General features: G+C 42.8%; 1 protein-coding gene across 2 annotated transcripts in view; it reads left to right on the plus strand.

The window, feature by feature from the left end:
* LOC5508249 (ubiquitin carboxyl-terminal hydrolase 34) overlaps positions 1–10,726 on the plus strand; it is a 46,582-nt gene extending 35,856 nt beyond the window's left edge. For both annotated transcript variants that reach the window (XM_048730013.1, XM_048730014.1), the window contains exons 60-72: positions 158–332; positions 1,126–1,286; positions 1,716–1,794; positions 2,525–2,651; positions 4,472–4,579; positions 5,291–5,395; positions 5,871–5,995; positions 7,884–8,007; positions 8,113–8,198; positions 8,312–8,368; positions 8,923–9,006; positions 9,483–9,617; positions 9,902–10,726. In XM_048730013.1, coding sequence (XP_048585970.1) covers positions 158–332; positions 1,126–1,286; positions 1,716–1,794; positions 2,525–2,651; positions 4,472–4,579; positions 5,291–5,395; positions 5,871–5,995; positions 7,884–8,007; positions 8,113–8,198; positions 8,312–8,368; positions 8,923–9,006; positions 9,483–9,617; positions 9,902–10,327 — 1,792 coding nt within the window. In that variant the 3' untranslated portion in view covers positions 10,328–10,726. The remainder of the gene's footprint in view (positions 1–157; positions 333–1,125; positions 1,287–1,715; positions 1,795–2,524; positions 2,652–4,471; positions 4,580–5,290; positions 5,396–5,870; positions 5,996–7,883; positions 8,008–8,112; positions 8,199–8,311; positions 8,369–8,922; positions 9,007–9,482; positions 9,618–9,901) is intronic.
* The last annotated feature ends 848 nt before the right edge of the window (positions 10,727–11,574 follow it).

An 11,574-nucleotide genomic window follows, 5' to 3' on the forward strand; every position in this document is an offset into this window, starting at 1 on the left:
CATTTACGAGTTGCCGCATAGAACCCTTTGATTGTTCCCCTCGTCTTCCTGTATTATACAAGGAAAGGGTTTTTGAGAGAATTGGCCGTTCCTTTGTTATTTTACACTCTTGTCCGTGTGGTTGAAAATAGCCTCAATGCCATTTCCTCGTGTCTAGATCGAGTGATGAACCGGAAGTGATTACGTTTAACCGTAACGTACTCCCAGCGTACTATGGGCTTCTAAGATTGTGCTGTGAGCACTCGCGGGCATTCACTCGCCAGCTAGCCGCCCACTCGAACATGAAGTGGGCGTTTGAGAACCTTACAACACGTGTCAAGCACTACCCACAGGTAATGGACGGACCATTAGAAAAGTGAAGAAGGGTGGGTATTAACGATACCCATAGATGCCTGACCGGGGAAACTTAGAGGGGCCTTTTCAGCCAAACCTGTTCTCATTTAATATTGGAAACCACATAATGTGCTAAAATCTCGAAATAACCATCTAAAAACAAAGTTTAATATTTTTTTTTTTTTTACCAAAATCAATAAAAATATCGCATTGGTTTTTCAAAATCAGCTGCTGGAAATGGATGCTTTCTCACACTTGGTATTTTGCTAGGATGACAAAGTAGAGGCTGTTTAACCCATTGAAAAAGGCACTGGAATAAAATAAAACTGGAGCGGGACAAGAAATCAGATCTGTAGCTTTGTGTAGAAAAGGCACTCTTGTGGCTATTTTTTCCCTTCGTTTGTTGTCACAATTGACTCAGTAGTGTATTGGTATAGCATGTGCTAAATTAATCGATACGAACCCTGTGGCTTTTATTTTGTTGCTGTAGTTTTGAATGCTCAATGGTTGCATTAGCTCCGGATATTCTATACCTTGTCTCATAAAAGCGCTCCTCAACCGATAATTTTTGGTTAATTGGCCATTCCAGCTATAAGCGTGCACGCGCACTATGGGAACCTACCTGAACTACTGTCATGCAGTGCGCGGTGCAAGCTTAAAAGTGTGCGCTGCATTCTGGTAGTTGAGGTAGATTTATTTTGCAGAAAGCTTTTAGCTGGAATGGCTAGTTAAAGAATAGGTTCAACATTACATTTAATCCAATATATTTGATGCTATTTTCATTACATTCAGGCCATCGATGAGCTTTTCGCACTCATGCGGCTTTTCTCTGGTTACGGCTGCACGGATCTTTCAAGTGAGGAGCGAATAGCGGCGGCAAACTTCCGCAAGTGCACCATCCTTCTGTACCTAAACTGCCTGGACGGCGTGGCCAATTGGACAACCCTCATCACGTGAGGCTTACTGGAATCTCGCACTTTTGCTACACGGACACTATTTTCACTAAAGTCTGTGACCGCAAGTCTTACGTATACCCAAAGCTCAGTACCTCTGCACTATGCATGTTACTGTAAATTTTAGAATTAATGGTCTTCGTCATTGGGGCTATAGCAGTTTTATAACGTTTGTATTGGGTTGCATTTGCAAGCTACGTTTTTAGATAAATTCCTCTTTTTTGTTTGCCTATTTTAACTTTAAAAATTATAGTATTAAGTGTGTTTAAAAAAATTGGTCCGCAAACCTTGTGCTACACTGGCATTATCGCTATAGCTTTTGAGAACCTAGTGCGTTGTTCTATAGTGTTTTCCTTTGTCACTTATGTTATGCTGAACTATGTTGTCGTGTGCGCTGTAGTATTTAACACTCGCCGTTACTGCTATCAGGGCTTTCAAGATTCTGCTCCAGACGGAACAGGACAGACTGATTGTACTTGTCAGTCAGGGACTCCTCATCCTTTCAGATGTAAGTCTTAAATGCTGAATGTTTCTTTTGTACAGTTTTTCTCTCCTTACAATTTTTTTTTGCCTTTTTTTTTTCAAATAACTTATGAAAATATAAAAAAATACGACAGATGGAGCAAAAAATAAATAAATAAAGACGAATCTTAATTTCATAAATTAAACCGTGATCGAAGGAATCATTCTATTTTTTTCTTACTCTTTGCACTGTAACGTTTGAAAAACTGATCGATATAACAATATTTCAAAGCAAAAATTGCTGGAATATGGGCACAACACGGTACGATTTTGCTTTGATTTTGAGGGACATTTGGGGAGCTTTTTAATCCATTAAGGAGGCTCAAGCGATAAATAAATAACAACGAAAAAAATATTCCATCGTTATTCATTTATTGTTACTTCTGCAAGATTCGAAGAAAGCCAATATTCCACTGAAAGGGTAAAGTAGTCACTTAACCCGACTTAGTTTCACAATCACAACTTTCAGTGAGGAGAAAACGGTCTGTAAACTGACTTGAAAAGTTGTCCATGAATGCATGCACAGATTAGTTTTGTGTTCTTCTATACGAGATGGCCAACATAAACATTCTGTGGCGGAAGTGTACACGTGAATTGTCAAATGTTTTCCCCAGCTTTAATATTAATTCCGTCGGATTTTAGGATTCTATAAACTGTTCTTCCTTGTTTGTATTGTGTTATTCCAGTTTTCCAATCTCCTCGTGTTATTCCTGTAGGCGTTTTCCAATCTCCACATGATGTATCACGAGGCTACAGCGTGTCACGTGACTGGTGACCTGGCAGAGGTTCTGCAGATTCTCCATGATATACTAGTGTGCTCACATACCCACATGGAAAACCCAGGTATAATATACTAGTGTGCTCACATACCCACATGGAAAACCCAGGTATAATATACTAGTGTGCTCACATACCCACATGGAAAACCCAGGTATAATATACTAGTGTGCTCACATACTCACATGGAAAACCCAGGTATGATATATTACTGAGAACACATACCCACATGGAAAACCCAGGTATGATATACTAGTGTGCTCACATACTCACATGGAAAACCCAGGTATAATATACTAGTGTGCTCACATACCTACATGGAAAATCCGGGTATAATATACTAGTGTGCTCACATACCCACATGGAAAACCCAGGTATGATATACTAGTGTGCTCACATACCCACATGGAAAATCCGGGTATAATATACTAGTGTGCTCACATACCCACATGGAAAACCCAGGTATGATATACTAGTGTGCTCACATACCCACATGGAAAATCCGGGTATAATATACTAGTGTGCTCACATACCCACATGGAAAATCCGGGTATAATATACTAGTGTGCTCACATACCCACATGGAAAATCCGGGTATAATATACTAGTGTGCTCACATACCAACATGGAAAATCCGGGTATAATATACTAGTGTGCTCACATACCCACATGGAAAATCCAGGTATGATATACTAGTGTGCTCACATACCCACATGGAAAACCCAGGTATGATATACTAGTGTGCTCACATACCCACATGGAAAACCCAGGTATGATATACTAGTGTGCTCACATACCCACATGGAAAACCCAGGTATGATATACTAGTGTGCTCACATACCCACATGGAAAATCCGGGTATAATATACTAGTGTGCTCACATACCCACATGGAAAATCCAGGTATGATATACTAGTGTGCTCACATACCCACATGGAAAACCCAGGTATGATATACTAGTGTGCTCACATACCCACATGGAAAACCCAGGTATGATATACTAGTGTGCTCACATACCCACATGGAAAACCCAGGTATGATATACTAGTGTGCTCACATACCCACATGGAAAATCCGGGTATAATATACTAGTGTGCTCACATACCCACATGGAAAACCCAGGTATTATTTACTAGTGTGCTCACATACCTACATGGAAAATCCAGGAATTATTTACTAGTGTACTCACATACCGACATGGAAAACCCAGGTATGAGCGAGGTTCTGCAGATTCTCCATGATATACTAATGTGCTCACATACCCACATGGAAAACCCAGGTATGATATACTAGTGTGCTCACATACCCACATGGAAAACCCAGGTATGATATACTAGTGTGCTCACATACCTACATGGAAAATCCAGGTATGATATATTACTGAGAACACATACCCACATGGAAACCCAGGTATGAGCGAGGTTCTGCAGATTCTCCATGATATACTAGTGTGCTCACATACCCACATGGAACATCCAGGTATGAGCGAAACGGTCATCCCATAGGTTAGATAGCTTCCTTCTTGAGTTCCCTTTGTGTTTTGATATGACTGCTTCCAAGCTTGCTTGCCATTTTCACGCCCTTGTATTTTTATTCGCGCGTCTTGCTGATGATGAGCTTACTATTTTGGGACACCCTGTGTATTTTGCTATAGCAGGAGCCGCTGAAGGCATCTTCGTCAGTTTAAGCATTATTCCCTTAAGTAGTATTCAACTACTATACTAATGTTGTTGCTCCTGTCTTCCCGTCGCCAGTCGTCACATCTATGTGTCATTGTTGCGGTTATTGTTGTTCAGAGTGTCTTTACAGTCACATCTACCCCTATTGTTGCTGTCGCAGTTGCTAATATCACTAGTGCTAATGCTGTTATGATTTGGTGTTATCAGAGGTACGCAGCAGTGTGTTGGGCTGGTCAGAAAAGATGGATGTCGCACAAAAACTCCTGTCACTGTTGAACTCCTACACACCCAAAGATGTGCGCACTATCTGTCTAGGTAAGACTTCTTTTACTCTTGGACTCCTACACACCCAAAGGCGTGCGCGCTAGCTGTCTAGTAAGACTACTGTCACTGTTGAACTCCTACACACCCAAAGACGTGCGCACTAGCTGTCTAGGTAAGACTGATGTCAATGGTGAACTCCTACACACCCAAGGACGTGCGCACTAGCTGACTAGATAAGCAGTGTTTGCCTAGAACCATCTACAAGCAGCATGATATGCAGCAAGCCAGAAACACTGGACATCCACAAGCCATTCACAAGCAAAACAGCTGGTGACTTATCTTTATTTGCTGGAAGAAATGTTGAATGGAATGCTTACCCTGTAGAGCCTCGATTAAACGAAGATGAGAGTCCCAAACCATTTGACCGTGCACTCTCACGCATTCTCATCGAATCTCAACCACACTTTTAACATTCGACATGAGAGTTTTCTCCATTTCTTCGCGTAAATGAGAAGTTAATGAGAGCATTCCGGTCAACAGTTTTCACAACAGTTAAATTTAACCTGTAATTACAGATTCGGTGACGAATCCTGAAGTCAAATAAAAAAAATTAAGACTACTCTTATCGACTCTCAATAACCGTTTATCACATTCCTATGAGAGCTAGAAAAGTGGATCATAAGCAGATGAGGTACAGTATACTCTCGGATTGATCGAGGGTTAACGCTATAGTAATCCTAAAACCATCATCTTGTGTTGTAGAAGTCTTGAATGCGATGCTTGTCCAGTACCCTAATGAGTTTGTAGAAGTTCTGATACCCATGATTCACCTGTGTCATCGTAATTGGCACCATGGCTCACAGCAAGGTCAGCAGATGTTTTTTTTTACCTTGATATTATCAATATTATTTTTATATTAATTGTGTTTGCTTGTCTCTAGCCACCCTCGGTCTATTCTTCAAAAGTGTACTGTTTCCGTTCATAATTCGTCCTTATATATCCAAAAAAACGTTGTCAGTAAAAACGTCGAATGGCAAATGGCAGTTTCAAGACCAAAAGTTGTTTATGGGTACTAATTATTCGAACACATGAAGGATATAAATGGACTCCAGCTATTCTAGGACCAGACATTGATGGGCTTAAAAGGATTATCGTATGATTGGAGCATTCTCCAGCAATCGGAAAAATATAATAAAACCCATGGTTCCTTTCGATCATAGAATTACCAATCGACATTTGCATTTTGCAATGACACCTTTTTTTAAAGTAGCCCCCGATCTCTCCACAACAGTTTTTTGTCCACAATTAGTCATTTTGATTGTTGTCCCACTTTTTTCTCTAGTTATTCTCGGCCCGTACTTCCCTCGTCGTCACACCAAGGTGATAGTCAGCAGCAAATCCCTACCCCGACCATCCGTCCCTGAACTCAACATGTTCCTGCACGCGTCCTACCTTGAAACACCTAAGGTATTTAAGAATTCTAGGCAAAGTTGACATAACCTTGCACATGTTCCTGCACGCGTCCTACTTTGAAACACCTAAGGTATGTAAGAATTATAGGCAAAGTTGGCATAACCTTGCACATGTTCCTGCACGCATCCTACTTTGAAACACCTAAGGTATGTAAGAATTCTAGGCAAAGTTGACATAACCTTGCACATGTTCCTGCACGCGTCCTACTTTGAAACACCTAAGGTATGTAAGAATTCTAGGCAAAGTTTGCATAACCTTGCACATGTTCCTGCACGCGTCCTACCTTGAAACACCTAAGGTATGTAAGAATTCTAGGCAAAGATGGCATAGCCTTGCACATGTTCCTGCACGCGTCCTACCTTGAAACACCTAAGATATGTAAGAATTCTAGGCAAAGTTGGCATAACCTTGCACATGTTCCTGCACGCGCCCTACCTTGAAACACCTAAGGTATGTAAGAATTCTAGGCAAAGTTGGCATAACCTTGCACATGTTCCTGCACGCGTCCTACCTTGAAACACCTAAGGTATGTAAGAATTCTAGGCAAAGTTGGCATAACCTTGCACATGTTCCTGCACGCGTCCTACCTTGAAACACCTAAGGTATGTAAGAATTCTAGGCAAAGATGGCATAACCTTGCACATGTTCCTGCACGCGTCCTACCTTGAAACACCTAAGATATGTAAGAATTCTAGGCAAAGTTGGCATAACCTTGCACATGTTCCTGCACGCGCCCTACCTTGAAACACCTAAGGTATGTAAGAATTCTAGGCAAAGTTGGCATAACCTTGCACATGTTCCTGCACGCGTCCTACCTTGAAACACCTAAGGTATGTAAGAATTCTAGGCAAAGTTGGCATAACCTTGCACATGTTCCTGCACGCGTCCTACCTTGAAACACCTAAGGTATGTAAGAATTCTAGGCAAAGTTGGCATAACCTTGCACATGTTCCTGCACGCGTCCTACCTTGAAACACCTAAGGTATGTAAGAATTCTAGGCAAAGTTGGCATAACCTTGCACATGTTCCTGCACGTGTCCTACCTTGAAACACCTAAGGTATGTAAGAATTCTAGGCAAAGTTGGCATAACCTTGCACATGTTCCTGCACGCGTCCTACCTTGAAACACCTATGGTATGTAAGAATTCTAGGCAAGGTTGGCATAACTTTGCACATGTTCCTGCACGCGTCCTACCTTGAAACACCTATGGTATGTAAGAATTCTAGGCAAAGTTGGCATAACCTTGCACATGTTCCTGCACGCGTCCTACCTTGAAACACCTAAGGTATGTAAGAATTCTAGGCAAAGTTGGCATAACCTTGCACATGTCCCTGCACGCGTCCTACCTTGAAACACCTAAGGTATGTAAGAATTCTAGGCAAGGTTGGCATAACCTTGCACATGTTCCTGAACATGTCTGCAAAGCTGGCATAGCTTTGTTCATGTCCTTCACGCGTCCTATCTTAAAAAGCCTTAGGTATGTAATTCCAGGTAAAGTGCGCATAACTTTGCTGTTGCGGCTACCCTGCCTATTGTGGCGAAGCTAATAATAATAAAAAAGTATGTAAGTATTTGACGTGAAGCTGGCATAGCGTTTCATGTAAGTTCGCTACGTAAGATATCTAAGGTCTACTGTACGTACGATTCTCGCTGGAATAAAAGAGCAAGTACAAGAGAACGCAACTTCTTGCTTTTTTGCCCTGGCGCTTGTGATTCACCTATTCCCACTTGTAGTTTGCTTGCATTTGTGCTTGTTCTTGCGGTGGTCAAAGATTCCTTGCACAGGTTTTCGTACGTGTCCTGCTGTTAGGGTGGGTTGTGCTGACCACCTTGTGTCTTTGATTACCTTGTACCTTATACGGACCACCTGCTTGTGTCTAGGGCGTGGACGAGGTATACGACAAGGCCATACTAGACTACTACCAACCATATCAGTTCTTTGCTGACAAGCTGATCCGTGTAGCGTTCAACCAGAACCGCGTCAGCGAGGCCGTACTTAGCTGCAGTAAGTTTAACTATCTTAGCCGAGCACACGATGAGTGAATGGCTTACTTGTACATAAAATCATATATAAGCTGGTGACTATGTGATTGTTTTTCTTGGTTCACAGGTTGCCTGCTGGCTATCGAAGGAGTGCCTCTGCATTTTACATTCTTCAGTAAATTGTGGATGGAGGTTTACAACAGCTCAACAGAGGTATGACATGCACGAATCTTCATCAAGCATTTGTTGGACATTTTACACTATTTTTATGAATGCTTCATCATTGTCTTATTAAGTGGTTTATAACGTTCCACGTTTATTCTCAGCACTCAAAATGTAAGGAATGTTTGCAGCAGCTGTGTCAGCGCCAGGAATTCACCGAGGTGTGTTGATGAGTAAACATATTTAGACTCGAGATGTAGCACCGAAACCCACTCATAAACATTCAAGTCACTCAATAACATTCAAAGTCATTCAAAGCCACTCATTAACATTCAAAACTACTCAAACCCACTCATTAACATTCAAAGTCATACAAAGCCACTCAGTAACATTCAAAGTCATACAAAGCCACTCATTGGCATTCAAAGCCACTCAAACCCACTCATCAACATTCAGTCACTTAAACCCAGTCATTAGCATTCAAAGACACTCAAACCCACTCATTAACATTCAAAGTCATACAAAGCCACTCATTAGCATTCAAAGTCACTCAAACCTACTCATTAACATCCAAAGCCACTCAAACCCACTCATCAACATTCAGTCACTTAAACCCAGTCATTAGCATTCAAAGACACTCAAACCCACTCATTAACATTCAAAGTCAAACAAAGCCACTCATTAGCATTCAAAGCTTGCCACTATTCCCTCATTCCCACTTCTAGGACTTCTTGGGCGGGTGACCGTCACTTGACATTTTCTTTTTGTCTTCCAGTATATCGAGTTGATTCTCCTTGACGAGCGTGTCTGCTTGCACATTCCTGAGATCTACTCCTTCCTTTGCTGCTTCTTTCCTAAGGTAATTAACCCCCCCCCCCCCCCAAAAAAAAAAAAAAAAAAACAATTCCAATTCTTAATTCCTTGTTCAATATTCCGTATTCCTACCCCTTTCCCCTCCCGCCCTTTAGTCCATTTGTGTCTAGTGTCAGGCTTGTACAAGGTACACAAGGTACCTGTGGAAGCACGGGTGGACTTTGGCCCAGGTTCGAATCCTGGCTCAAACTGATTTTTTCCGGGTTCCTGCCTTGATTAAAATTTGTGTCACGAGTGAGTTGAAGTTATTCTCCCGTGTGTCCAGTCTTCTCGGATAAGGACTAAACTGGAGGCCCCATCTCTTAAAGTTGCACTGCACTAATCTGAACCGAAGGGACGTAAAAGAACCACTGGGGACGCAGTTAACCCTCTGGCAGTGACCAACCCCAGTGACAGTGGTTACAATGCTTACTAACAAAACTGGGAAGGGGCCCATTCCGCTAATGAACTTTCTTTGGACAGGTCTACAAGCGCGTGCTGCAGAATCAGTGGAAGAGTCTTTTGCATCAGCTCGTTACCACGGTAATCGCTGACAGGTCACTCGTCAAGAATGTAAATGAGGCGGAGCTGTCGCAGATTGCCAAGCGGATGACTGCGGTATGTTCTGTTGTAGGCTCTGGTTTCTCAGCCTAGGCTGTCAAACTTTTACTTGTCTTTCAAACTTTCTTGTAAACGGCAGTCGCCAGTGAGGTATCATATGGAAAAAGAGAGTATTTTTAGCGGCCGGTTGACCTAGATAAGCAACTGAAATTGCCGTGAGAAGACGTTTTTTACAGTGCTGTCTCAATATATTTTACTATGTTCCTTGGTTAAAGACTTTACAACGGTAATTTTTTTTCCTTATTATGATAGGGGTTATTTATGTTTTTCTTTCACCACAGGATCTTCGCGCCTTAGCCCTGATGTTTTCAGTGGAGCCCCCGCAGAAAAGTGACGTCAGCAACATGTTCCAGCCAAGCCTGGACGACATCCTGGCGGTCTGCAGGAAGTACCAAAACCGGAAACAGGAGCGCTTAAAAGCTCGCCAAGAAAAGAAAACCGATGACCCCCCTGAGGAAAAACAAGCTGAAGATGAAGAGCCGCAGATAAAGCGGCGACGGACATTAGACTTGGAAGAGGAGTCGGACGCCTCAGATAAACCTGGGCCTAGTGGGGAAGGAGGATTGGATTCTAGAGGTAGTAAGGAACCACAGGAAGCCCCTCGACAAAAGCTCCATCCTCTACTAGGGCCCAGGCCACCGCCGGATTGGGTGGACCTGCTAGCGAAGGCAATACAGACTACGCTAACAAAGTTACCAAAATCGTAAGGCGTACCAGTAATTGGGCGGCATAATACAGCACACCACAACGCAACAAATGGGATTTGCGTGCTCCGGTATTGATTGTAATACAACGCCTGGAAACCTAAGTTCGAAAGCATCCCCCCCTCAAAAAAAATATGATGCAATAATTCTTAAAGTCAAGTGTCTTGCGGACCAGAGGCACTGCGAAGAGGTGTTATTTTTTATATGTATTTAAGAAGTGCCTATTCGAAGAGGCACATTTTTGTCAGACAAGATTGGTAAGTATTTATCGAATCTAGAGAAAATTGACGCGAGTTCAAAGAAGTCCAGGATGTTTTTATTGGTTAAGTAGAAGATTGAATAGCTCTTGTTGGTCTCAATAAAATTATTATCAGAAGCTCCTGCCCCAAGAGCTTTGATCATGTGGTTGTCATGTGACTTTTTTACTCGTACCAGATCACGGCCACTCTCGTGCTAATGAACACCACTGCACTTGACTCAGTTACACTGGAACCAATGCACCCCCCCCCTTGTAAGTGCCACTGCACACGACTAATTAACAATGGTACCGGTACAACCCCCCCCCCCCCCCTCGTTAGTGCCACTGCATACGACTGATTTACCCTGGTACTAATGCACACACCCCTTGTTAGTTCCTGATTTACATGTACCAATACACCCCCCCCCCTTTTAGTACCACTATGCACGACTGATTTACACTGGTTCCAATGCACACAACCCCCCCCCCCCTTGTTAGCGCCACTGTACACGACTGATTTACAGTGATACCATTCCATCGCCCCCCCCCCCCCCCCCCCCCCCCCCTTTGATAGTGCCACTACTGATTTACCCTGGTTCTGTCAAAGTCTACGACAAATACCAGTGCCCTAGATATATGAACCACTATTGCAGGCCCGTACCCAGGGTGGGTGCGAACCCCCCCCCCCCCCCCCCCTACACACACACACGCAACGGCCGAAAGTCCACTTTCGGTTCTCAATAGACGTGCTATTTGAAGACAAAACTATAAAGCATAAGCTGGGTCACTCTGGTATGTCATCAATCCATAAGTCCAGGCCCGTACCGGATTTCTCTTTGGGGCGTGCGGAATCCGAAAAAGTGCACCTAATTTTTCCGGTGGGGGAGGGGGTGAGTTCTCTGATAAAAATCTGACCACCCCCGAAAGAACAAAGAGGGATGTTTTATGCCTTTGGAGTATCTCCACGGAACGTTTATTGTCGGATTTGGCTACATATCAGAGTGATCTAGCT

This window comes from Nematostella vectensis, chromosome 7 (assembly GCF_932526225.1).
Source record: "Nematostella vectensis chromosome 7, jaNemVect1.1, whole genome shotgun sequence".
Lineage (NCBI taxonomy): Eukaryota > Metazoa > Cnidaria > Anthozoa > Actiniaria > Edwardsiidae > Nematostella > Nematostella vectensis.